The sequence below is a fragment of the Plasmodium vivax genome, chromosome 4 (assembly GCF_000002415.2).
Source record: "Plasmodium vivax chromosome 4, whole genome shotgun sequence".
NCBI classification, from domain to species: domain Eukaryota; phylum Apicomplexa; class Aconoidasida; order Haemosporida; family Plasmodiidae; genus Plasmodium; species Plasmodium vivax.
This window is the reverse complement of record NC_009909.1, coordinates 393,999-420,152: the sequence shown is the minus strand read 5'-3', so window position 1 is coordinate 420,152 and position 26,154 is coordinate 393,999. Positions and strand designations below refer to the sequence as shown.

The 26,154-nt window shown below is 47.1% G+C and overlaps 7 protein-coding genes across 7 annotated transcripts, besides 8 other annotated features; 5 read left to right on the top strand and 2 right to left on the bottom strand.

The window, feature by feature from the left end:
* Positions 1-538: 538 nt before the first annotated feature.
* PVX_002960 (beta-ketoacyl-acyl carrier protein synthase III precursor, putative) lies at positions 539-2,882 on the bottom strand (the record flags this gene model as incomplete). The annotated part of the gene is made up of 7 exons (XM_001612881.1): positions 539-613; positions 724-1,058; positions 1,155-1,268; positions 1,439-1,574; positions 2,058-2,189; positions 2,387-2,478; positions 2,720-2,882. 7 exons carry the CDS (start codon positions 2,880-2,882, stop codon positions 539-541), a joined length of 1,047 nt encoding a protein of 348 aa, XP_001612931.1.
* Positions 2,476-2,518: a microsatellite.
* A 1,433-nt stretch (positions 2,883-4,315) lies between the features above and the next one.
* Positions 4,316-8,367, top strand: PVX_002955 (hypothetical protein, conserved; the record flags this gene model as incomplete). Its single annotated transcript, XM_001612880.1, has 1 exon — positions 4,316-8,367. The coding sequence occupies exon 1, from the start codon at positions 4,606-4,608 to the stop codon at positions 8,365-8,367; it is 3,762 nt and encodes a 1,253-aa protein (XP_001612930.1). The 5' UTR covers positions 4,316-4,605.
* Positions 6,173-6,210: a microsatellite.
* Positions 8,368-8,460: 93 nt separating the features above from the next.
* Positions 8,461-8,481: a microsatellite.
* A 2,566-nt stretch (positions 8,482-11,047) lies between these two features.
* Positions 11,048-11,071: a microsatellite.
* Positions 11,072-11,810: 739 nt separating this feature from the next.
* PVX_002950 (hypothetical protein, conserved) lies at positions 11,811-12,431 on the top strand (the record flags this gene model as incomplete). Its single annotated transcript, XM_001612879.1, has 1 exon — positions 11,811-12,431. One exon carries the CDS (start codon positions 11,811-11,813, stop codon positions 12,429-12,431), a length of 621 nt encoding a protein of 206 aa, XP_001612929.1.
* Positions 12,432-12,685: 254 nt separating this feature from the next.
* Positions 12,686-12,705: a microsatellite.
* Positions 12,706-13,399: 694 nt separating this feature from the next.
* Positions 13,400-13,431: a microsatellite.
* A 484-nt stretch (positions 13,432-13,915) lies between these two features.
* On the top strand, positions 13,916-17,056 carry PVX_002945 (serine/threonine-specific protein kinase, putative; the record flags this gene model as incomplete). The annotated part of the gene is made up of 1 exon (XM_001612878.1): positions 13,916-17,056. Exon 1 carries the CDS (start codon positions 13,967-13,969, stop codon positions 17,054-17,056), a length of 3,090 nt encoding a protein of 1,029 aa, XP_001612928.1. The 5' UTR covers positions 13,916-13,966.
* Positions 17,057-18,419: 1,363 nt separating this feature from the next.
* On the top strand, positions 18,420-20,174 carry PVX_002940 (asparagine - tRNA ligase, putative; the record flags this gene model as incomplete). Its single annotated transcript, XM_001612877.1, has 1 exon — positions 18,420-20,174. The coding sequence occupies one exon, from the start codon at positions 18,420-18,422 to the stop codon at positions 20,172-20,174; it is 1,755 nt and encodes a 584-aa protein (XP_001612927.1).
* Positions 20,175-20,352: 178 nt separating this feature from the next.
* On the bottom strand, positions 20,353-21,732 carry PVX_002935 (hypothetical protein, conserved; the record flags this gene model as incomplete). The annotated part of the gene is made up of 2 exons (XM_001612876.1): positions 20,353-21,502; positions 21,671-21,732. 2 exons carry the CDS (start codon positions 21,730-21,732, stop codon positions 20,353-20,355), a joined length of 1,212 nt encoding a protein of 403 aa, XP_001612926.1.
* Positions 21,733-22,927: 1,195 nt separating this feature from the next.
* Positions 22,928-24,156, top strand: PVX_002930 (GDP-fucose transporter, putative; the record flags this gene model as incomplete). The annotated part of the gene is made up of 3 exons (XM_001612875.1): positions 22,928-23,417; positions 23,533-23,694; positions 23,924-24,156. 3 exons carry the CDS (start codon positions 22,928-22,930, stop codon positions 24,154-24,156), a joined length of 885 nt encoding a protein of 294 aa, XP_001612925.1.
* Positions 24,157-25,128: 972 nt separating this feature from the next.
* Positions 25,129-25,157: a microsatellite.
* A 784-nt stretch (positions 25,158-25,941) lies between these two features.
* Positions 25,942-25,965: a microsatellite.
* Between the last annotated feature and the right edge of the window lie 189 nt (positions 25,966-26,154).

The following is a 26,154-nucleotide window of genomic DNA, read 5'->3' as shown; positions in this document are numbered from 1 at the left end:
AATAATTTAAAAAAAAAAAAAAAAAACGAAGTCGTTAAATCTGAGGCGTTAACAGTTCTGCACATGTAGCAAAGAGGGTGTATTTTTTTTAATTTTTTTTTTTATAAATCATCACACACGCCATGCACAAAAACATAACATTCGAAGAACTTTATGTTGGGGGTTTTAAAAATAACGCAAACGGCGTGCCATTTGCGCCCCTTCTTGTTAATATTTAAAAATGACGCATCCGTATGACATGCCTGCTCCGAAGCCACACATGCATATGACGTCACTCCTTTTGATTTTCCCGCTGTGTATCTGTAGAGGGGCAAATGGGGAGGCGGTGGTGACGCATCGGAGGAGGGGCAACTAGTAAAGCATGCAAAAAGTAAAACATTCGAACATTCGAACATTCGCACTAGTTGACGATGCAGTTATTTATTTGGTTAAGCTTGATCGTGCAGGAATGGTATAAGGCACTCTACAGGTTGGTGGGGTGCACCCCGCCTGTACGCATTCCCTTTTACAAGTTTTATTTTTTCCGTTCCTTTCCATTTCATACGTTTTCTGATAGGCACAGGGGGATGGACGCGGCGGACGTGTTCGCGTGCTCGTCTAGGTTAACCAGGACCTGTTCAAAATGAGTGAAAGGGTTCGCCATGCGTGATTGTCGTGCGTACGCATAACGTGGTGGCCGTCATACAGCAAAAGAATCGTAAAGGAAAAAGAAAACGCATTCACCTTAGATAGGGGAATGCCCAAACTCTTTGCCACACTCTCTATAATTCGTATGTTAGCCTGATGAAATATAAAGTAGTCAATCTCCTCCATTTTTATGTTAGCCTCATGTGTAGCCGTCTGGACAATCCTTGGCAAATTACTTATGGTGTATTTGAATACTTCTTTCCCATTCATATTCAATTTCCCATATTTATTTATATTTGGGTTTTCCAGATTGTACCTATCGCATTCGAAGTTGATCGTTAATAAATCATTCAGTTCGCTGTTCGATCCTAGGGAATAGTCGTATATGTGGTTTTCTTCATTTGGTTCTGTCCTTTGTAGCACGACGGCTCCTGCGAGGGGGGGGGTGCAACAAAGGGGAAAGGAGCGTCTTTCCACTTTTGTGTCGGCAACGGTAGTAGGGAGAGTTTGCACACACAATGCATCACCTGCGGCGTCGCCGAACAAAACGCATGTGTTGCGGTCCCTCCAGTCGACAAAGTTGCTTAGCGCGTCGCTGCCCACGATGAGGATGTTCCTATACTTGGGTAAGAAGTTGTACGCTAAAAGGGGGGGGAAAATAAGCACACGCAGGTGGCGACAGGGAAAATGGGAACAAAAGGGAGAAGCAGAACGCGAAGAAAAAGGCGAATAAAAAGGATAAGACAAACGCGAAAGGAACACACTCATCATGCGGCAAGTGCGCTCCCTTTTTTCACTCTTAAAAAAGAACCCGTGGCAAAGGCGAAAACGAATCCCGTGCACGCCGCCGTTAAATCCATGTTGACGCTATTTCGACACCCAAGCTTGTTACTAATGTTGTTTGCGTCACCGAACAAATTCTGAGGCGTGGACGACGCGTTGATGATCTGCGAGTGGGGCACATGCACATGTTGGAAGTTCCTAATATGGAGGAAGTTTTCATTTGCCTTATGGCTGAAATGAAAGATAGGCGTGTAAAGCCGAACAGATTGAGCAACGTGTTGACGGGGCGTCTCGCGCGGCGCTCTCCCTTTAGCGGAGCATGTTCATTGCACAGTTGCCGCTATGGACACGCAAATGGGAGCGCGCGACGCAGGTGGATAAGTAAGTAAAAATACATACGCATGTGTGTAGCAGCTGGGGCAGGTAATACACACACCAACATTTAAATGCGCCACGTCCACTTCGCTACAGGGGAAGCTTAAACGCGTCTACAGCGAAATGGCCGCACGATAAAAAAAAAAAATAAATAAAATAACAAAATGAACGGAATTAAATTAACTTACATTATACCAGATTCAATTGTGGAGATACCCCCACGCGCGCCGCTCCGGCTGCGCTCACGCGAAGCACACCAGACGTAGCCTTACCATGTCTACACTTAACGGGTTCATCGAGCAACTTTTAAGGGCCCGACTAGCGCTTTCTATCTGCAGCATTGATATATTTTCATTTCGTTTTAGAATCCTTCTTTTTTTAATTCCCGTGCGGGTTCTAATCCACTAAAAAGGTGCCCATGAGGAGGAGCGCGCATGTTAGCGCGTGTGTGCAGACTTAATCGGGGCTCATTTAAGCCATAAATGTTGAAGCACATGAGGGGGGGTAATTTTCAAAGCAGGTCTGTACATGCACATATGCACTTATACGTATATACATATATGCATAAACGGGAGAAACGAAGCAGACGCGGAAATATTACTTCGTCGTTTGTATCAACGTATTTTCTCAACTCATCGTTGTGAATCTCGTTCGAGGGGTAAGAATGGCCATGTCCTATTATCTTACCTCCAGCTAGCGCGAAAAAAAAAAAAAATAAATAAATAAAAAAAAAATTAAAAAAAAGTTACTTCTTTTTCGTGTCCATTTGGGAACAGATTAATATTTGTGCTCCGCTCAACGCGTCACTTTGGTGACTAAGTTTGTTCCTCCCGGTTGTGGACGTGAAAGACACTTAAGAGGGGGGAGGGAAAGCACAACCCACGCGGCGCGCCCCTAAACAGTTGCCGCTCATCGCTCTGCGCTCCTCTCTCACTTCTTCCTCCCGTGGCGCGCACTTTAGTTGTGTGTTGCACATTGGGGGCGCTGCTCATAAAGTTGTATTTACAACTCTTGTTAATTTCTAGGGTTAACAGTACGGACATGCAGTGTGCAGCGAGAAGTGTGGCCATGTAGAGGAACCCTTTTCCTTCCCTCATGTTGTCCCCCCGTTGCCGTCACGCTCGCTGTATGAATATCTGCAGGGCTATACACTTCGCAGTCGCTCTCGCCAAGGCAGTGCAAACGTAAAATGGTGTCACTATGTGTTTACTCACAAAAGGGGGACCAAAAAATTGGGAGAATAAAATGTTGCAAAAGATTTCATTAAAAATTTGCTGCATAACTGGTAAAGCATTTTTTTATTTCCCTTTTTTTTAAAAAAAAAATGGGAGATCGAAAAAAGAATTCTCCTCCTCTTGTGGTGACAGAAAACGTTGGAAATTTATTCTCGACGCACACATGCAGTGAAATACAAATTTGACCACCTTTTCGTTTAAAATGTAAGTTGTGCCATTTGAGTTTTTTTTTTTTTTTTATTTCCCTATGACATCACAGGTATTGGTGTAAACAAAAAGGGAAGTCATTAAATATGCGTTGCTTGGAGGGGTTCCCCGTGGAAACAATGTATCCCCTTTTGCGTTCCCCTATTTTGGTTCGCTTCAAATCGCATCCGTGTTGTCATATGTGCCCCCTTAAGTAGAATGGAGCAAATGCAGTTGGGGGTTCCCAAATTGGTATTCCCTCCTCTATTTTTAACACTCGTTAGGCAGCTTGAGCCACTTGAAAAATTGCAAGTCCTTTGAAAGGAGTACACCCCCACAGGGGCGTATGAGCACGGAATTGGGCTCCCATAATGACAGACCCCCCCAAGGGGAGCCTCTTCGCCTGAACAACGTTGTCACAACGCCATCGCAGCGCTGTGCACAGACACATCTACTGCTACGCGAAAGAAAAGAACGAAACCCCCCTGCAGAAATGCTTCTCCTGGTCGTTAGAAAAAAAATACATTTTTCACTTAACCCTAATTGGGGTCTCCACGAAGGGCAAATGCGAGAAAGGCCCCTTCACCAAAAAGTGAACTTAGACAGTGAAAGGTGTGTTCCTTCTGATGGCAGCTTCGATAGGCAAGAAATACAACTGCGCTGTCTGAACGTGGATACACCTCCCAATTCTTCAAAGAGAGGAAAAAAAAAAAAAAAAACACACACAAATGTTTAACTGAAAGTCAGCTAAAGTGCACACCCTGGTGTACCAATAACACAAATACTTTGGTGTACTACGCAGGAGTGATCCGCCCAAAGTGTTTTCCCCCTATGTGTAACGCTAAGCACATCATGCGAATTCAACCCATTTTGTGAGAAGCAAAAAGGAGGAAATGCTTTCACAAAAAAGGAAAGAAATATCTGTGAATAACCAGCAAAGATAAAATTAAAAAAAAGAAGAAAAAAAAAATTTCCTTTGCAATTCTGCGTAATTTTTTTTTTTTTCTTCCTCTTGATGAAACACCAAATAGTGTGCCCTACGCGTGTACCATTGTGAAGCCCATTTAAGAGCACTCGTGGGGGAGTTTTCAAAAAAAAAAAAAAAAAACACAGAAGAAAACACAGAGGAAAGGAACATAAATTGTCACTTTAAGATGAATAACTCGAAATAAACGAGTTACCTTTTGTGTAAATGTACAAAAAAGGGGAAAGCGAAAGAAGGGGGGGAAACAAAAAACCCTTTTACACATACAAACAAATTTTTGCAAACGTACATGCGGGGGAGGAACACAGTTATATGATGCGAGTGCTACCATCAGAAGCCTGCCTTCCGCTTGTCCTGCGCCAGGGGAAGTGAACCTGAAGAGAAACACAAAAGAGATCCAAATTTTCGAAAATTATGAATGAGAGGATACTAAAGAATATTTGGAAGTGCGAGTCATCATGTCTATTAAGCAAAAATAATTTTAACGCAAGTTTGGTTTCCACATTTAAAATATCGCGATGTGGCACGTTACTTCTGGAGGGGAAAAAGAAGTTGGCGGCGCTTGGCGGTGGAAGCAGTTCCGGAGTAGTGCGCGGGAGTAGCGAAAGGAACGATCGTCACCAGGAGAAGAACGAACTTTCCGATGGTGCAGCGCCAGCTGTCTGTGCCAGGGGCGCACACAGTAATGAGGGGAGCTGCAGTGGTGAAGGCCCGCCGCTAACAGGGACACACTATGCCTTCCGCTTTGACAAGGGCGCCCGAATGCTGCGCGCTGGGCGGAACGCGGACTCCTGGAAGAAACCTCCCGTTAGTTCGTACTCAACGGTGAGAGGGGGGAAAGAGGATGCCAATGCGGGTGCCGCCGAGGATGCAAATAGTGGGTCACTCGAGAAGGGCGACCCGGCACCCCCCATGTGTGAGGACAATCCACATGTTGAAAGGGGCAATCAGTCTGACTGCAACCAGGTGGGTCTCAATGGCAACGCGCAGCAAACCGAACAGGGAGAGCAACCGTCCGAAGGCCACGACGCCGATTTGCAGAGGAGTGACCCCCCAAGCGGCAGTGACGAGGGGAAGGACGAACTATCCGAGAGGATAAAAAAAAAAAACGAAATAAAAAAAGTGTTAAACATAATATTTTGCTCCTCCATTCCCATGATCGGGTTCGGGTTCATGGACCAGTTTATAATGATCCGTTTGGGAGACATTTTCGATGCATCTATCGGAGTGTCTTTCGGGATTTCAACCCTATGTGCAGCTTCCTTTGGCCAACTATGCAGTGACACCTTCGGAATCTTTTTTGGCTACGTCTTAAATTATTTATTACAAACGTATAAGGTCATCCAGCCAGCCAAATTCGACGTAAAAAATAAAGTGTATCAACATTGCACCTTAGTGGGATCCGTGTTGGGGATTCTACTGGGTTGTGCCCTTGGGATGTTGCAACTCATTTTTATAGACACTACAAAAAGTGAAAGATTAAAAAAAAAAAAAGAATTAGATTTCATATTCCAAATGGTCATGTGTGATTGTTCAAACATTTTAAACTGCGAAACGTCTACGCTGTTTCTCTACGATAAGGCCAAAAACGAATTATGGAGCAAAGCCATACATGGGAGAAAAAACATCATCAAAATTTCTGCTAATAGTAATGAAAAAAGTTTTAACCTTTGGGTTCTGAGGAATAAAGAAATAATTAACTGCAAGGATGTCCTTAATAATGAACTGTATAACCCCTCACATGATGAGAAATTTAATTTCAAAACGAGGACCATTTTGGCGGCACCCATCTTAGATCGAAATGATGAAGTTGTTGGCGTTCTTATGTTCCTCAACAAACTGAGGTCCCATGGTGGGTACTTCACCCGAAATGATGAAAAGCTAGCCGAGATGATGAGCAAACATATTTCCATCTTCATGGAGAAATTTAATTATATCAGCGAAGGGGATAAAAAAATGATCGTCTTCGATAAGGAGAAGAGCGTTTCCCGCGAGGGGGAGGAAGAGGAGGAAGAGGAGGAGGAAGGGGACCCTCCTGTGCCTAGCAGCAGTTTGCACCACAACCAAGCGGCGGGTGAACTCACAAAAGAACACACACATGGGGGAGCCAAACCGCAAGACAAACATCCAGCGAAAGAACGGAGGAGAAAAAGAAACCAAAAGAAAATGCTCCACTATCAAATTTCCCAAATAGATGAAGATGACAAAATTTTCGACGAGGGAAGCGAAAATGAGAACTTAAAGCGGTTTGATGAGTACTATGATGAGAAGGCGGAGGAGGAGGAGGACGACGTGTACGACGATGAGGACTACGACGAGGATGAGGAGGACGTGGAGAGGGAGGAAGAGGTCTGTAAAGCAACCCAGCCTGGTAGGGAGCCCACCGAAAAGGGGCAAACTGACAAAGTGGACGATATCCCGCGTGAAGCAATAAACCTGTTGCCCATTTCAAAAGCGGGGGCGAAGAAAAGCGAACAGCCATTTAGCGATTTCCTAGTGGAAGATCACTTTAACGATCGAAAGGAGCATCTCGTTGTGGGGCAAAACATTTCAAAGGAGTGGCAAGCAGACCGAGTTAACTGCAAACTGGAGATGATTAACCGGGGGGACGACCAAGGCGAACCGCAGAAACTCTCCATTTTGAGCATAGACAAGAAGGCAACAAATCACGCGCAGAAGGGGGGCCCCTCCTCATTCGGGGATGACAACTCGGGGGGGACTCTCCCCGTGTCGTCCCATCCTCGCATCATTGAAGGAAGGGCCACTAGTGAGAACCTCCCCGGTGAGCGTAACAGAGACAGTGCCGCCAATCACCACACACACACTGAGCGCAGCAACGAGGGGGAAAGGGAACCCCCCAATTTGGACACACTACCGATTATCCCCCACGTGGAAAACCTTTTTAAAAATCGCAAAAAGGGCAACTACAACTTTTACGAAAAGAATTTTGAGGAAAGTATTAACTTGGGGAGCAGGTGGAAGAAGCTTAGCGGAGCTTCCTTAAGCACCATGTTGAGTGGCGGTGTTGCTGAGGAGGGGGGAGCCCCCCCTAGTTGGGCAACTGCGGAAGTTAGCCACCCCCATGTTGATGGGGCGGACCGCTACCTTGAGGACGCTGCAGGGAGTGGTGCCCCTGGCCACTCGAGCGACGGGTCATCTCTCTACAACGGCAGCGTGTCGCCAGATTACAGCTACTACTACGACATCGAGCACACGAGCGACTACGGCAACCTGTACGCGAAGGACTTCTCCAGTGGGGTGGCGGCGCACGACGCGTTCGAGCATGAGCGAAAGAAGGCACAGAACGACTCCATCGAAAGTTACCACCGAGGGTACAACAGCGCCATTCTGAGCGAAACCCTGTGTAGGAACTCGTCCCTCTCCGTGGCGAGCGGCATCAAGAAAGAGCCTTTCAAAAGGCACATGCAGAACTACGTATATACGAAGGGGGTCCTATTGAGGAACGCAGCCCTTCTGGAGGGCGCGGGAAAAATGTACAGCTCCAGTGCATACAACTCAGAAAAGTACTTTTCACACATCCACTTTGCGAAAATATTTAATATGGTCTCTGAGAAAAAGATGAATATAAAAAATTTCAAAATTTTAAAAAATATTTACAAATACAATTTAAGTAAAATTTTTAGTAACCATTATAAGTACATAATTGTGAAGAAAAAAAAAAAACTGCGCAAGTTCTGCTACACACTTAAACATTTTGATATTTGCAAAGTGGACCATTTCTGGTTTAATATATATTGCCAAAATGAGTTGAAAAAAATTTTCTTTCGAAATTTACATTTCATAATCGATTTACATAATACACGCATTGTAGATTTTAAACTCATCAACAATTATATACTTTATAAAATTTACGAAAATACCACTGTCAGTCGTCTCGCGCCAAGCACATGTTACAACATTAAAACAATTGATTTTTTCTTTAAGGAAAATTTGTACCTTTTAAATAAAAGCACTATGAATGATATCATTTACAAGTACATCATTTTTTACTACTGCAGAAAGAAGTTGCGGAAAAAAAACTTTAACTATTATAATTACCAGGACATGTACATCGCGGAGAACTTCTTCGGCCAAAACACACACACCAAGAAGGTCCCCAAAATTCTCGATGAGGACCTGGGCAAGAAGAGCGCCATAGTCACCGTGGATAGGTAGTGCCATGTGTGGTGAAGCGCTGAAAACACGTGTGCTTCGCGGGGGGAGGGCACATTGGCAGGTGTAATTATGTTGCCCCCCAAATGAGCACACCTTGACTGCTCAAAAAAAAAAAAAAAAAAAAACCTGTGCGCATGTCTATATACCCCTTTTAAATTAATTTGGTTTGCTCATAATACGTATGCATGTTTTTTTTTTTTTTCACTATCGTTTTGCAAAAGTTTCCCCTGAATGTACAGCTGACACGGTTTATGGCAAAATGCGTGCACGTCACACGTAGTTGCATATATTCGCAGGCATACGCGGAATTGTTAACGCTTCTGCGTTCTTTCCAAAATTGGGGGACCCCCTCCCCCCCCGTTGCGTACATATCTCCATGTCGCCTGGTCATCTTATGAATGGCTTGTTCCGTAGTGTTTGTTGCCGATTCGTTTTTTTTTTTTTCTTTTTTCGTTTAGCTGCATGGTGTAGTATATTCTGCCTTTGTGCAATTCCGTTCGGTGCGTCGCTTTATTTTTTTATTTTTTTTTTAATTCCCGCGCACTCTTAGAGCAATTTCAACGAGCTGCAACTTGGCAAGAACGGACTGCCGCTTTTCCACTTTTCACGCACCTCTGCGGCTTTCCCGTTCCGTTCCCTTTTCTACACCGTGCAGCCGTTGCGTGTGTTTCTGCACGCAGTAAAGTGACTTTTTCGGGGGGGGAAACAAACAACTTTTTTTTAACCTTTTTTTTTCCCCCCCTTTTGTCAAAAAGTTTGAGTTACGTCCGACTTGGGCACATGAAGAGGGTCCCGTCCATTGCCATCCAAAAGGAGAGGGAATAATTTGAGCAACTGGCCCGAAAAAGTGAGAAAGCAGTGCAAAAAAGGTGCAAAAAAGGAGCGAAAAAAGTGTAAATTAGCGCCAAACGAACTTCCAAACGCGCGAGAACCCCTGCGGAAAGGCCCCCTCTCATGCGGCCGCCACCCTCCTGCAAGTGTCTGCTCATTCGGGGGGAGGAAACAGACAAGTGAGGCACCCCGCTTGGAGACCCACATCCCGACTTAGCTATTTTTAACTGACGTTTGTGAAGGGTACGAGTTACTCCGGGGAGGTGATAAGGATAACAAGCAGGGAGTTCGTATATCAACGCCGTGCCAGTTACCGCACCCACTGGCAGTGAAGAAGAACCCTTTGCAGAAGCAGCCTCCGCGCCACTCCACCTCAGTTCGCCCACTCCGCAAAACATGACGGGGGTGCTAATCCTGATCAGCGTTTTCCTCATCGCGCTCACCATACTGCTAAGGGCCCTGCAGGATAGAAGTGGAAATGCCAAACGGATCCAAAGGGACAATGACAAAGGGAAGGGAAAAAGTAAAGAAGCCCCCAAGCAGAAAAAACAAACAGGTGGTGGCACTACCACTCCCAAAAGTGCTGCTACCCCCCCCAAAGGTGTTCCCAGCAGCACCACTCCTCATGTCCTGTTTGACAAAAATGTGGTTGCCCTCAAGGGTAATAATTACCCCGTAAGTGTATGCGTAAATGGAGAATGTGGTAGGTGGAAAAGGAGGAGCGCCCCGTAGTGAAAGCCAGCAGCGATTTTTTTATTTTATAAAATGTTACGGCTTTGCGTTGTCCCAGGGAGTTGGTCTGAGCTGGCCGCCCCGTCCCTCTATCGCAGCCACGGTTTATCGCAGCCATGTTCACGTCCACCGGGCTGCGCTTCCACCCGACTCCGCTTCCACCCCCCCGCAGGAACCATCGCCATCAGCTGCAACAACGGCAACTTGCAGTTCCACAAGATCGGCAAAGATGGCTCGAACAAAATCACCCTGAGCAGAAAGATCGACGAGGTGTACAGCTGCATAGCCATAAACGAAGAGGCAACACATCTGGCAGCCGTGAGCGAGCTGTACTCAACGCTAAGAATTTTTAAAATAGGAAAAGTGGAGCAAAGTATCAAAAGCATTTCTCCATGCCTGGATGGGAAAAAGGAGCTCCACAAGAAAAACGTGAAATTTCTGTACATTCATAAAAACTCTTTTATCATTACGGGATCGGAGCTGGATGAGACGGAGGTAAAGATCTGGGATATGAAGGGGGACCTTTTAAAAGTCGTGAGCATCAAACAGGTTTATAATTATGACTACGCTGTTTCGAAGAAGGCTAGGTGAGCGCTTAGGAGGGTTCCCCCATTGGGCCGCTTAGACAATGGGGGGGGGACTCATTTGAACTCCCGTTTGTTTGAGTCCCCATTCGTACACACCGCATCTTTCACCCCTCCCTGCAGATTCTTCGGAGTCGCCTGCTGGTCCCCGGACATCAAAATCTTTGAGATAAAGCAGAAGGAAAATAACTTCCACAGCATCGACAAGGTCATGGATTTGAAAACCAGCTCGGGCACCAAGTGCGTGTGCTTCAGCGACGACGAGCAGAGGGCCTTCCTCATTGACAAAAATGGAATCCTCGCCGCGTACAATTTGAACGTGCGCTACAAGGTAAGAGAGCTTCCCAGTCAGTGTGTATGCACGTGTGCAGGTAGATACTTTTACACATGCGCGTGCGTGAGTGTCCCTCCCCCCCACTGCCACGTAATTCTTCCCACCCTTCTTGCAGCTCCAGGAGGAGTCCAAAATTTTGTACAAAAGGGATTTGAAGGAGTACCACTTTGAGGATTTCTCCCGAATGTGTAAGAGGCCACCCCACTCCTCCCACCATCACCACCACCACCACCAGAACATATGTGCCCCCCGCGCTTTACCCCTATATCACCTCTTTTTCTCATAAAATAATTATTTACTTCTTTTCCCTTTTGCGCTAGGCCTGTCGGGTGACTCCAACCACATCATCGCAATTTCTGGGTGCCATGTGTTAATTCTGAAGCAGGAGGATTTGCAGGTGCGTTTTGTTCGTGTTAGCCCTTGGGGGAACGAGCATGCTCACAAGTTGCGGTGCGCCATTTAAAAAAGCGAACGCGCCATTGGGTGCACAAAATAATTACCACAAAAGCGGTTCACTCATGCGTGTATGCCCTTTTCCCTATTAGCTTGTAAACAAAATAATGGATGCCCACCAGGGTGAGATATTTGGAGTCCTCCCCATGCCAGGCACATCCCGTTTTGTCACATGGGCGGTAAGTTGAGAGGTCAACTTGAGCGCGACGCAAAGGGCGGGGGAAACGTCTCAACAAAGGTGTTTGCTCATGCGTGAACACCACACGTATGCCTTCCTATGCGGAACCGCGAAGGAGAGGGACATACTTACAGTTTTAGCAAAACGTGCGTGTACCCTTTTTGAGAGCACACGGGGAAGTGTACATTCCCACATTTACCACTCACTCACTCATTGCGTGTTTTTTTTTTCCCCCCATTTCTGCATCAGAATGATGGCGCCGTAAAGCTATGGGACACCTCCAAAAAGTAGCTCACACAACGCAGAGGAAAAAAGAAGAGAAAAAAAAAACATGTTGCCCGCTGTGGCCTGTTTAAACGCATTTTTTTTTGTGTGGTTCATTTTTACCTTGTTGAAAAATAAACTGAGCTACAATGCAAGCGAAAGACAAAATGGTCCTGTCGAAATTGGAGTGGTCCTGGGCTCCGGAGGGCACACATTCGAGATGTTACAGATATTGAAGCTCATCAAAGATAGCAACATAAGTTTTCACTTTTTTTACGCAAATAATGACCCATTGAGTAGGGAAAAGGCAGAAAATGCCTTAGAGGAATACAAAAAGGATTTCTTTGCAATTCCAAGATGCCGAAATGTTGGTGAGTCATACGTACGATCGTCAGTGAAACTTTTTTTTGCGTTCATTTATTGTTTATTTTTAACATACAGAATGAACATGAGCGTTTTGATGGTGAATGGCCCAGGAACATGTCTGCCTGTTGCATTTTCCCTGCTATTCAGAAAATATTTTTTTTTTAAAAAAATAAAAATTGTTTATTTGGAAAGTGTTTGCAGAATATATTCCCTCTCCCTGACTGCAAAAATTTTGTATAATTTTTCTGATTTGTTTGTTGTTTTTTCCGAACATTTGCAGAAAAGGTACAAAAAGGCCAAATATTATGGCTACTTGTTCTGACTCAGCTTCGCTGGCCAAGTGGGTCTCGCTACCTGGCGCGCATTTATTTGCGCTTCCCACAGTGTGATCACTGCCAGCACTATCGCCACGACATGTGGACACACATGTTGCATGTTTTTGCGGCGGACAACCCTTGCAACTGTGCGATGAAATTCTCCTTTTTTTTTGTACTTACCCCACTGCTGTGTCTTTTTTTTTTAATTAAAATATTTCTCTCACCTTTTGAGGAATACGTAAAAGGAAAGCAAAACCGTTTGTGTCTTCCTTTTTTTTTTTTTTTTTTTTAAAGTGTTAGCAAATTTGGTATAGCACAAAAAAAGGAAAGCAACTTTTTGCATGAAGGGTCTTCTCCAGCTTAACTGAATACCATGTGGAACTGCTCACCATGTGGGTGAGACGTACACACGTTCGTGCACAACCATTTTGACACGTACATAAAGGCAGGGCACAAGGTGTACGTCTCACCCACCTTATTTTTACAACATAAAATTAAGTTTACTCCTACGACTGGTGTTTTAAAATGTGGTGGAGTCATGCACATGTACACACGCCGAACTGCGTTTCAGTTCTTTCCACGAAATGTTCGCCTCTATACGCAAAGCACAACACATTCGCAAAATTGTTTGAAGAACTGCCCATGTATATTTGCCCATTTTATTGCGTCCGTGCCACGCTGTTCTCAAATTAGGATGCGTTAAAAAAAAGGAAAAAAAAAAGGGCTGCCGTTAAAATGTTTAGCCTAGCAAGTGTTCATTTCCCTTGCATAGGTAGCTCCTGCTGTTCGTTTTTTATTTTTTTTATTTTTTTTTGATGTGACGTGTACCATGTGTAAATCATTCCTTAAGCGTTCCATCACAGAGGTTGTAAAATGCCTTTTTTGTCAAATCGCGGCAAATATATTTTAGCGTTTGTAGTAGTACCCCTGTTTGGGGACATATCTTATTCACCATGTTCTGCGTTTAAAACGTTTTGACTAGCTTTTTTTCCTTTTTTTTTTTTTTTTTTTTTTTCTCCCTTGCCGTTCAGGTAAAAAAGTATGACCATTTTAACTTTGTTCATAACATTTTTTGGCTTTTTATGAGCAAACAATCGCAACACTGCAAAAGTTCCCACCTTTTGACGTTCGAAGGAAAGCGGCGTTCGCGCGGAATAAAGGAACAACGTAGTACAGTATAGGGCAAACAGAGGGGATAATCGCCCGCACCTTTGGGACAGCCTAAACAGTCGCACAACTGCGCGCGTTTTAAGTAGATAGAGCTTCGCAAAAAATAGGCATCATTTGCAACTGCACTAGCATCCGCACGCACACACGGGGCACCCATTTTGAAAGCGCCCAGGGGGAAGGTATTCATGTGCACAGGTATACATGCATACGTACACACGTATTTACATACACAGGCAGGCGGTGTGACGCAACTTACGCCTGCGCGCGGACCCTCTTTTGCGTATGCTCACAGAGGACGTAACAATAACAAGTAAAATGTGTTGTGGAAAAAAAAAAGGGAAAAGTTGCCACAAAATTCACGAAAAATGACATGGGAAAAAGAACAAAATGGGAATATCGCTACTTAAAAACACACAGAGAGGTGTACATAGGAGGCATAAAAAATAAAAAAAAAAACGGATGGGGAATCGCAATTAACAACAATGGAAACAAATACGAGGGGTTGTTCCAGAACGACCAGAAACATTTGGTTGGGTCGGAGCTTCTCTGCTGCTTGCACAGCCATAGCTACAAACAGAAAAAAAAAAATGCTGACCAGAATAGCGAAGAGGAATTTGCAAAGGGAAATGTCTGCCTTCATGATAATAGATATATATACATAGGGGGGTACAGAGAAGGGAAAAGACATGGGAATGGAATCTTAATTGACTACAACACGTATGCTATGTACAGCTGCATATTTCTGAGGAACGAAATGATATATAAAGATATTTTATTTTCCGCGGTTAATAATTTTCCGCCCAAATGTGACAAGTACAGATTGGCTGCCCCTTTTCAGGAGAGAGGAAGGGACAAGGTGGGTAAGACGCACAAGGCGAGTTCGCGCAGAAGGGATGGGGTCAAAATGGAGGGGGCAACCAAGGTGGGCGAAAATGACGATAACGCAACGGATGGGGGTTATCCTGAAGGAGAAAGCCCCGCCAGTGGCATTTCCGACCAGACTGGAAAGAGCAAAAGAGAGCGAGATATGCTCTCCTTCATAGAGAACCAGTACAAGTACAACATTTTCAGCTACGTCCACTTTTACCAACAGTTAGTGAAAAAAATGAAGAGGGAAAATTCGAGCGAGCTCTTTGCCCATTCCGCGCATAAAGAGGAAGTACACATTGGGGAGAGCAAAGGGGGGAAGGTCCCAAAAAGTGAGTTAAAAAGCGGGCAGGAGAAAAAGGACAGGAAGGACTTTTGCCCTAATAGAAAGAGCAATCCCCCAGGTGGTTCGTCAACTGGGCCATTCTGTGCAGACGAACCACCCAGTGAGGAGCGCGAAAAGGAAAAAACTGATGACCTCCTCATTGAAAAAATTCACAACAATTTTGATCATTTGGCAGTGGAGAAGATGCTGATGGAACCCCTTGGCAAAATTCAATGGGTAAATGAGATCTCCAAGGAGGAGACCCTAGAGGGCACCTTGTACCCCCCAAATGAGGAGGACACCGCGCGTGATACAGAGAAAGGTAGGTTGGAGACATACGAGGGAAGTGTAACTCGTGAAGGAAGTGGATGCAGCAATAACTTGGCGCATGTCAGTGGTCGAGGGGTTATTCACGAAACGGATTTGCTTGAAAAGAGGGAGGAACTGCCCAATAATGAGGATGGTGCCATGTGTAGCGGCTCAATTTTGAGGAGCTCACTGGGTGATAAGTTGGGGGACCCGGCCCCTGCCGAGGATGGCATTTGCGTAATGGGAGAGAAGGAAGAACGAAATGAGGCATACGTCGTGGGGAAGGAAAACGCCGTTGACATTGCGGCTGAGGGTAAACTTGCTAGCGGAGAGTTCAGCCAGCAGAGCATGGAAACGCCCACCGTGGTGAGCAACATGGAGAGCGACGATGCGGGAGATGGATGGGGAAGCGACGCAGACGATGGACGGAGTGATGAGAACTGCTCGCCCGCTCCCCTTGTTGCCGTCGCCCAGATAAGAAGTGACGGGGTGGAGCGCAGCGCGAGCGGCGGCATCAGTGGAAGCAATGTTAGCAATACCTGCAGTGGTGGCGCGTTCCGGGAGAGGGAACAGACCAACGCGGTGGGGGTAAATAATCACGGCTGTGAGGACACCCCCAAAAGTGGAAGCCGTGTTAGGGGTAGCTCCGAAAGCAGGCCTTCCCTGAGAGGGAGTCAAGAGATAGAGACAACCACACATCGCTCGAATGTTAAGCACAAATCGAACAAAAGTAATAGCAACCCATTTTTGAAGCAAACGAGTGATGACCAGCTGAGCAAAGAAATAGAAAGTCTACTCCCAAGATGGTTAAAGAAGAAGAAAAAAAAAAGGTGCCTGTCATGTGCACAGAACTGCGTATACTGGGACGTATTTGAATTAAATTTTTTTTTTTTTTTTGTGGGAGTGCCAAAAAAGGCGATAGAAATTTTTGTACGAAATGAGATAGACGGGTATTGCCTAAAATATATGGAGGAAAAATTGTTAAGACGGATGGGTCTACACGATAGGGTGGTGAAAAAGTACGTCACATTATGTGTGCACTTTCTTTTACGACTGAGGGAAAAGTACAAATACAGAAAAAGGAGCAACCGAGTGAATGGCCGCTTGCAAGAGGATGCATTCCTTCTGAAGAAGAAGAAGCTGCACTACCTAAATTTAATAGGCCGCGGCGGGTATAGCAATGTGTACCGGTGCATATATGGAGATAAATTACTAACATTCAATGATGAACATTTTAGCATAGAATATTCAGCGAACAATATAGCGTTAAAAGTATGTAATGATAAGAAGTACAGTTACGAGTTTTGCTCCGAAATGAATATTTTGTCGACCTTAAGGCACCCTAACGTTTCCCTTTTTCTAGGTGCACTAAAACACCCACAAGGAATAGCTCTAGAGTATATAAACTGTGGAAGCATATTTGACCTAATACATAAACATAAGGTAAAAATAGAATTAAGAGACGTCATGAAAATGGGCAAAGAAATTGCGGCCTTTATGTGCTTTCTACACCATAAGGGGATTCTACACTGCGATTTAAAATCTTCAAACGTTTTGCTCTCCATGTCGGGGCAAATAAAAATTTGTGACTTTGGATTGTCTGTACAGAACTTTGCTCAGAAGCCGAGGTTTCTCGGAATCGTTGGCACCTACCAGTGGACAGCTCCCGAAATTTTGAGAGGCGAAGGGTACACTCCCCAGGCAGACGTATACTCCTTTGGAGTCATTTTGTGGGAAATGCTCCATAGGGAGATTCCCTTTCGGGAGCTGAAACACCCCTTGGACCTTATAGCATGCGTTGGCTACGCCAGAAGGCAGCTCTCCATCAGCAGGGCCCTCCCCCCCCCGGTTAGGTACATTCTCAAGAGGTGCCTGCACAGAAATAGGCGCAGGCGCAAGTCCTTTTTTTTTTGGTCCGAGTACTTGGACACGTTCCGCGAGGTGCGCCCCCTCGGATAGCCGCGTTGGCAGTGCAATATGTTGCTTCTGTTTAGCGGTGCGGTGTGTTGCTTCTGCTTTCGGCGCGGTGTGTTGCTCCTCCTTTCGGTGCGCTTTCCATGCGCCACCGCGTGAGCACATTTTTAAGTGCCCCCTTTGTTTTCGTCCTTTTTTAAGTGTCCCATAATGCCGAAGGTGGTTTTTTTTCTTCTTTTACTTCCTTTTTTTAACCCCCCGTTGCTGCTACCCCCGCGCGGGTGTGCACACCGTTCGCAAAAACGAATGGAAAGAGGGGCCCAGCTGGCCGCCCCCAACGGGCATTCAAAGGGGTTAGGCAAACCGAACGGCTGCTCCCACTTCGAACGTTTTGTAGAGCAAAGGTGAACAAGCAAAAGTTGGTTATACGTGATTATGCTTGGACGCGGCGTTAAGGAAGCCATCCTTGGGGGGGGGTAACTGGGTTGGTTGGTGGTTTGGCTGCCGCGTTGGGATGCCGCGCGTCCTGGTAACGAACGTTGCGATGGAAAGGCGGCAGATAAGCACATACGCACGGCATATATTGACGCATAAACGTGTAGCAAGCTCATGCGGGGGTAAAACGAAGTAGCCCGGGGGCCATGTTAGAAAAAGGGTCAAGTTGGGATCCCTCGAGGGGGAGGGAAAGGAAATTGATATAGATGAACGATTGACCGTGCACCTTTTTTTTTTAACAGGAACGAAAAGGTGGGATGGATAGAGTGGCAGATCAAAAAGGAGAAACAAGCCCCCTTTTTTCCGTAGCTCCAATTGAGCACCCCCACCCTCAACCCACTTTTCTCCCACGCGGAAGTGAATACCCGCATGGAAAGAAACATGCGCGTGCTTCTCTCTGCGTGCTGACGAGTAGCGAACGTTTACGAGCGCAAAATGGTTTTAAAGGAGCAGATACATTTGTGAAATTATATTTTTTTTTTTTCCCCCAACCCCCCATTTAAGTGACGCTTAAAAGGCTTCTTCTCTTTTTTTTCCCCCAACCCCCCAGTTGAGTGACGCTTAAAAGGCTTCTCCTTTTTTGCCCTTATGGTACTTCCTCCCCCTTGGGATAGAAGAAGCAACAAAAAAGAACAAGAACGGCAAGTTGCCAAGTTTGATCGGCGGCCCCCTCTTTGTCGTGGCGAGGAGCCCGAAGTGGTACCCAGTTCGCGTGGTTAACTTCTTCCCATGGGCGAAGTGCATCTGTAAAGTGCAAAGGAGATTCACGCAGGGATAAAGTAGAAGCGAAGCTAACGGTGTGTTATTGAAACTGCTCCCCCCCGGAGAGGAAACGCAGCACCGGTTGGTCGTTTTCCCTTACGTAAAGCTCTCTTTCCCCCCTCTAAAGTGAGCCCCCCCAAAATAAATTAAAATGGACGTTCAAGTGGACGAAGCGGTTTTGCAAAAGGCCAAGGCGCTGCAGCAAGCCAACGAAGAAGAGATACAGGCGAAAAAGCTAAAACCGCAGTCGGAGGGGTTACTAAGTCCGAAGAGCGACCTCCTTCAGGTGACGGACAAGGGGTGCAGAAGCAGGATACGAATCTGTAATGTGTTAAATGTGCCCAAAAGTGAAGCAGAGTTTAATGATTCCTCCAGGAAAAATGAATATATAGACCAGGTAATCACCGTGTGTGGCTGGAGCAAAGCGGTGAGGAAGCAGGGAGGGGGTAGGTTCTGCTTCGTCAACCTAAATGACGGCTCTTGCCATTTAAATTTGCAAGTAATTGTGGACCAGTCGATAGATAATTACGAGAAGCTCCTAAAGTGTGGGGTCGGGTGCTGCTTCCGATTCACGGGGAAGCTCATAATCTCCCCTGTTCAAAATGAAGAGAAAAAAGGGCTCTTAAAGGAAAACGTAGAATTGGCCTTGAAGGACAATTCCATTCACAACTTTGAGATTTATGGGGAGAACTTAGATCCTCAGAAATACCCCCTTTCGAAGAAGAACCACGGAAAGGAGTTTTTACGAGAAGTGGCTCACTTGCGGCCGAGGAGCTACTTCATCAGCTCAGTTATTAGGGTTCGAAACGCTCTCGCGACTGCCACCCATTTGTTTTTCCAGAGCAGGGGCTTTCTCTACGTGCACACGCCGTTGATTACTACTTCGGATTGTGAGGGCGGTGGGGAGATGTTCACGGTGACGACGCTGCTGGGGGAGGACGCCGATTATGGGGCTATTCCGCGGGTGAGGAAGGCGGTCAAGGGGGGGCAGAAGCGGGAGGACAATGTGCAGTCCGCCGGGCAGTCCGCTGGGCAGTCCGCCTCGGTAGGGGCAGATACTCATGGCGCCCCCCCCGCGCAGTACCTGATCGACTACAAGAAGGACTTCTTCAACAAGCAGGCGTTCCTCACGGTGAGCGGTCAGCTATCCCTGGAGAATCTGTGCTCCTCCATGGGAGATGTATACACCTTTGGTCCCACCTTCCGAGCGGAGAACTCACACACCTCGAGACACCTGGCAGAGTTCTGGATGATCGAACCAGAGATAGCCTTCGCAGATATATATGACAATATGGAGCTAGCCGAATCGTATATTAAATACTGCATAGGGTATGTCCTTAAAAATAATTTTGATGATATTTACTACTTTGAGGAAAATGTAGAAAAGGGTCTAATCAGTCGGCTTCGAAATATCCTGGATGAAAATTTTGCCAAGATAACTTATACGAATGTGATTGACCTACTGATGCCATTCTCTAACCAATTTGAAGTACCCGTCAAGTGGGGAATGGACTTACAGTCTGAGCATGAGAGGTTTGTGGCGGAACAGATTTTTAAAAAGCCAGTCGTTGTGTATAACTATCCTAAGGACTTAAAAGCTTTTTATATGAAATTAAATGAAGACCAAAAAACTGTTGCTGCCATGGATGTACTGGTCCCCAAAATTGGGGAAGTTATTGGTGGATCCCAAAGAGAGGACAATTTAGAATTGCTGGACAAAATGATCGTTGAGAAGAAGCTGAACATGGAGAGCTACTGGTGGTACCGGCAGCTGAGGAAGTTCGGCTCGCACCCCCACGCCGGCTTCGGCCTGGGCTTCGAGCGCCTCATCATGCTCGTCACCGGCGTGGACAACATCAAGGACACCATTCCATTTCCCCGCTACCCGGGACACGCCGAGTTTTGACAGATTAGCGGCGCGTCGGTTGTTCGTGCAGCGGCGCGTCGGTTTATCGTGCAGCGGCGCGTCGGTTTATCGCTGACCGTTCAGCGGCACGTCGGTTTATCGCTGATCGCTGACCGTTGAGCGGCACTTCGCCTCCAACCGGTTAATCGCCTGCCGCCTCACTGCGCCTCCCCACACTTCACTGCACCTCCGCGAAAAAGATAGGCGCGTCGGAGGGAGTCAACCTGTGGACGTCCTTGGCCAGCGCGCCGCGCCTGGGTCGGGGCTGCCCCCTCCTCCCCTGCCCCCCGGCGCTACGTTCACCCCGCCTGTGTATCTCACCCCGCCTGTATATCCCACTCAGCAGTTCTTCATTCTCCCGTTCGATTCTCCCCTCATCCTGCATCAGATCGTACAACAGGGGGTCGTCTTCACCTTCGCCTTTTTCAAAACGCTTTCCATTTTGGGCCAACCTGTCATCTCGAACGTCGCTTTCTCGCTCGTGCGAAACGGAACTGAGGGTTTTACCAACCCTTCGGGAGCATTCATTTGCGGCCTTCACCTGCGTGTCTATGGTCTGACACAGTGAGGGCGCGCCTAACAAGTTTAGCGTCTCTCGCATGTGTCTGGGAAGGGGAGAAGCCACATAAACCACTCTACTGCATGCAGATTGGAAGGTCACACCCGAGCAATGCAGGTGGAGCATCAGCTCGTTGTTCTTCCCCCCAGGGGATACCCTCTTCGATACCCTCTTCAGTAGCAACCGGTTGGCTCTCTCCACCTGGCCACCCACATCACGGTAAGAGAAGAACCCATTTTCCCTCAGCTTCTTCCACCCCCCAACGTACTCAGTATCGCCCACAATACAGGTGTAGAGCGAATAAAAAAGTAGCGGCTTAATAAACCTTGCGTCCTTTGCTGTGCTATCAATTTTTAATAAACTAAAATTGTGAGTCTCATACCAAATGGAGTTGCTCACCACGTTATACCTAATCGTTTTCAAGTCCCTCAAATGTTCCTGCCCGTTTGAAGGGACCATTACTGTTGAATTTGGGAGATACTTTAGGCCCAATTTGACCTCTACATTTTGTGCCTTTTCCACTTTGCCGTAGACTAACGCTAGGAAGGTGTTCCCGTAGGTGTGGTTTTTTATAAATTTATTTTTGCAAATCAGGAGACACCCCCCCACGTGGTTATGCAGCTTGTAGACCACATTTGCGTCTTCAGGCTCCTCTAGGTTTAGCCCCTGCAGGCTTTTGATTATGCTCTCCTTTTGGGGGGCCCGCCCGAAGGTGGACACTCCGTACGCCTTGTCCACCACGAGGTAGTCGTCGTCCTGGTAGAGCAGCCTGCGCGGGGGTGAGCGGTGATGGGAAGCGGTGGTGAACCGCGATTTGCCGCGATTAGCTTTGATTAGCGGCGGGCTGTAGGAAGTGGATGCACACCGCGCCAATGCAAACGGCTAATCACGCTGCAAACCGCGCCGCTATCCGCGCCGCAATCCGCGCTGCCCTTACGACTTCTTCAAGTCCAGGGTGGACTTGCCCGCCTGGGAAAACCTCCTCTTGAAAAGGAGCATTCCAACTCGACCGCTGATCTGCATCGGGATGGGTTCCCCAACGAATGGAGACAAAATTAGCGCCACATAAGGGTGAAAAAAAAAGGCTCTCACGTTAGCGCTTCCCCCCTCTCTTCCATCCCGACGAAGTGGAGGCCCTTCTACACTCCCCCCAAATGGGACGTGCGATAAACGAGGGCAAATGATGATTGTCCTTTTTTTCCTTTTTTCGTTTTTTTTCTTTCTTTCTTCTTACCATATTTCCCCTTCAGACACGGCTGCTCCAGTAATGGCGTGGGGAGCCACGTTCTGCTGCCACGGGGAAGTGTGCCTGCGTCATCGTCCTTGCTCGCGCTTGCAAAAGGGTGTAGGTAGGCATGCCCGTTGGTCGCTTCCTTTTGCGGGTTGGGAGCTGTGCGAGTGGTGACTCCCTCACTTGGAAGGGGGAAATAAAAAAAAAAATAAAAAAAAATAGTAAAAATGAGTAAAAAGCATAAAATAAGTGTAAACGCGTAAAATGAGCCAATCGCGCAAAACGCATAAAACGGGTAAAGCCCCTCCGGCGCGAAAACGCGAATGTTCCAATCGGCACGGTATGCCAACGGTTTCGAAAAAAAAAAAAAATGCTACGAATTCCCCTTGCATGCTCCCGCTCGGCATCACCACAAACATAAATAAATTAGCACACACGTGAGGGGAAAAAAAAAAAAAACCTTGCGTGATGGCTGCTTGTGCGAGTGTACCATACGCGTTTGTACTACACAGGTAATGCCACTTCGTGGAAGGTTCGCCCGAGGAGGTGCTCACTTATCTGCGCAGACAAACCCGATTGGGGGCGCCACTGCACCTGCTTTCGAGCGGCCACACGTACTTTCGAACGGCCACACCTACTTTCGAACTGGCCACACCTCACTGCGAACACCGCTGGACCCGCTCCCACGCAGCGGCCACTTTTCCGCGTCGACTTGAAAATGCCTCATGGGATGAGGAAACTCCGGCGCGCGCAGCAGAATAGCCCCCAGTGCTAGTTTACCCCCTCACTGTGAGCTCTTCGGGGGGGTGCGCAGTTCGCCCGTGTGTGTCTTCCCCTTCGCACATACACTCGCAGAGCAGCTGAGCAGCTGGTTGAGCAACTGAGTAACTGAGTAACTCCCATTTCGCCGCTCTATTTTTACCGCTCTCTTTTTGCCGCCCCTTATCCCCACGCTCCCGCACAATGCAGCGCAACGTCGCCGTGGTGTCGTCCATAGGCATGTACCTGCTGTCCTCCGTGACGTCCGTCTTCGTGAACAAGTACGTGCTGATGGAGGGGGCCGTGGACACGGTGCTGCTGATATTCCTCCAGCACCTCTCATGCCTGCTCCCGTTACATATATTTAAAAGCTACTTTATGGGAACCCAAGACAAGGAACAGGTCCAGGGAAAGATGGGATCCCTCTATGAAGGACTGAAACACATGTGGCTGATTATTGCCTCCTTTAATTTTACTTTAATATTTGGGAACACCTGCTTGAGGCACACGAATATATCCTCCTACCAGCTAGCCAGATCCATGACGCTGCCTTTCAATTTCCTGTTTTCCTATTTTTTTTTCAAGCAAATAAATTTTACCCTGCTGATGACCTGCGCCTGCGTGTTGGTTTCGGCTGGGTTCTTCGTCTTTTCCGTGGACGCCGTCAGCACCAACTTCCAGTCGGTCCTCTACGGTTCGGTTGCAAGGGTGGCGGTGGAGGGGCTTGCCAAGTTGTTCACCTCCGAGTCACTTCTTCCGAGTCTCCTCTCCCGAGTCACTTCTTCTGAACCACTTCTCCCCCCCCATAGGCACCACCGTCTCCGTCGTGCAGGCAATCCATCTGAACCTCCTAAAGAAGAAGCTCATGATTTATGGGGACAAGACGGTTATGCTTTACTACAACCTGCTGTACTCCTCCATCATTTTATTTTTTTACCTCTCAATCACAGGGGAGCTTTTTTCCATTTTCCGTTGGAGCCACCGCGTATATTTTTACCTGGCCTTGTCCTGTGAGCAAACATAAAGGGGGGGATACCTCCACTGGTGGACCCACCAAATTATTAGGGGTTTCACACATGGGAGAACTATAAAGAAAAGGACTAGCACAGTTGGGTGTACCCCCTTTTTTAACTTCGCCCTCCATATGCATGTTTCACTTCCCAACTGGCTAGCACTCATTCCCACCCCCTCCCCTTGCAGGCATTTCCTCCATCTTCGTGACGTTTTCCTCCTTCCTGTGCATCCACTACACGGACAATGTCGTCTTCAACATGTTTGGGAATGTCAAATCCACCATGCAGACGTTCATCAGCAAATTTTACCACTCGGAGGAGCTAAACGGGCACACCCTGGTGGGCATCCTGCTGACGACTCTGGGGTCTTTCCTCTACACCTATTCGAGTGAATACGCGAGGAAGCAGAAGGTCGGGTGAGCAGAGGTGGACGTGAGGAGGGGCGGCCAAACCGGAAGTGAGGAGCGGCAGAACCGGGAGTGAGGAGGAGCGGCAGAAGTGGAAGTGATTACGGCGAGCCGAATGGAGGTAAAAAGAAGATGACCCACACATCCGGCTCAGCTGGGCCTAACTTAGCAACGAAGCTGGAGAGACGCCTAGCCGCCCCTCTTGCGCAGCTCGAAAGGATAGAAGTTTGTAGCTTGACGTAAAGAGAGACAAAGCTGCATATTTAATTTTACGCCTCCACATTTTTCTCCTTTTTTTTTGTATCATGCTCTCCATGGGAGAGAAGGCCCTTTTCTCCTTTCATTTTTCCTCCGGGCCGATGTTTGCCTTTTATTTTTCGCGTGTCCACGGGGAGGCCTTCTTTTTTGAGGAGCCGCAAGTTGGGTCACCCACGTTGCGTTCGCGGTTTTTGCAACTCTTGCAATTTTTGCAATTTCACCATTTTCACCATTTTGGTGCCCCCTCCGTGTAGACCTTTCGTGGGCCCCTCGCATGGCGCTCTTTCTTGCACTTTTTCGGAAGCGCCCCTTTTGAACTCTGGGAGTAGGAGGGTTGGAGAAGCACCGCAGAGGCCACGCTGTGTTCTTTTCTGCCAGCTTACCCATTTGCTTACCTCTGCGCGCCATTTCGCCCCTCCTGCTGACGCCCATCCCCTCGACTGGGAATCCAAACCAGTGACAAACCGCAAACACTCTACCCCGTGTGGGGGAAACATAACGCATGCGCCTTTTGATGGTGTGTGGATAATGCAACGGGGCACCGCTCCGCTGCATGCACCCTGAGACATAGTGCTACGTGGCGCGTAGTCACGCCATGGAAGTCGCGACCGATAGAGGTCAATCGTGATGTGGCCGGGTGCAGCGCGCGCCGTGTTACACCACAGGACGTAACGCATACGCTGTAGTGCCGACTGTTTGTGCGCGACTCGACGGGTATGCTGCTTATGTTATGGTGCTTTTTTTTTTTTTTTTTTTTTTTTTCTTTCACCTTGTGTAAATAAATCCATGCAACTATGTTGAGGAGGACACCCTTGGCACCTCCAGTGGGAAGTTTTTTCCGTTTTAAACACCCACGTGGGGGGTCGTAAGCTTACACGTCCAGCACATGTCGCTTGGCAGTCGCCTACCGCGCGCACACGTGGCCGCAAAAGCATATGCACCCAGGCAGCTGCGTGTGAAACTGTATTCACGAGAACGTGAAGGCAACCCCTCCGTTTGGCACCCCCCCCGTTGGGAGAGAATTCCACCACGGGAATGCCTTCCAAAGCGCGAGACCAAAGAGTCCCTCCAAGTGTACAGCACGTGTTCGCTTTCCTTCCCCCCCTAGTCGGTTCGCCATTAGTCATTAACCGTTTACTCCGCATGTTCGCATTTTAGCATTTTCGTATTTTTTTATTCTCATATTTTTTTATTCTCATATTTTTTTATTCTCGTTTTTTCTTATTCTCTTATTTTCTTATTCTCTTATTCTCTTTCTTTCCTTCTTCTTTCCTTCTTTCCTTCTTCCTTCCCTTCTTTCTTTTTTTTTTTTTTTTTTTTTTTCTTTTCATGCGTACACTACCGTCGCCCCCATTTTGGCCCCAATTTAACGTCATTTCCCCCCTTTGCTTTTCCTCCCCCCCGCGATAATCTCCCCCCTTACCACATAGCTAAGCACCTGTGTACATTTGCACGAGGACGTTTTGTTTACGCTTTTCCAGTTGAAGTGATTTCTCTCTCCACCTTCTGTTCCTTCCCAGAGAGGTTTTTACACCTGCACATAGCTCAGCTTTTTTTTTTTTTTTTTTTTTTTTGGCAACCCCCCGTTGAGGTTGCACCTTAACGAGCTGTGCTTTAGGCTGGGGAAGGAAGTTTTCTTCGTTTCGTCACTTTGGCGTTTTTTCGCATCTTCGCTTCTTCGCTTCGGCATTTCTCCGCTTCTCCGTTTGTGGGGAGGACAGTCGCGCAGAGGGGGGTCGCCTGAGACATCCAC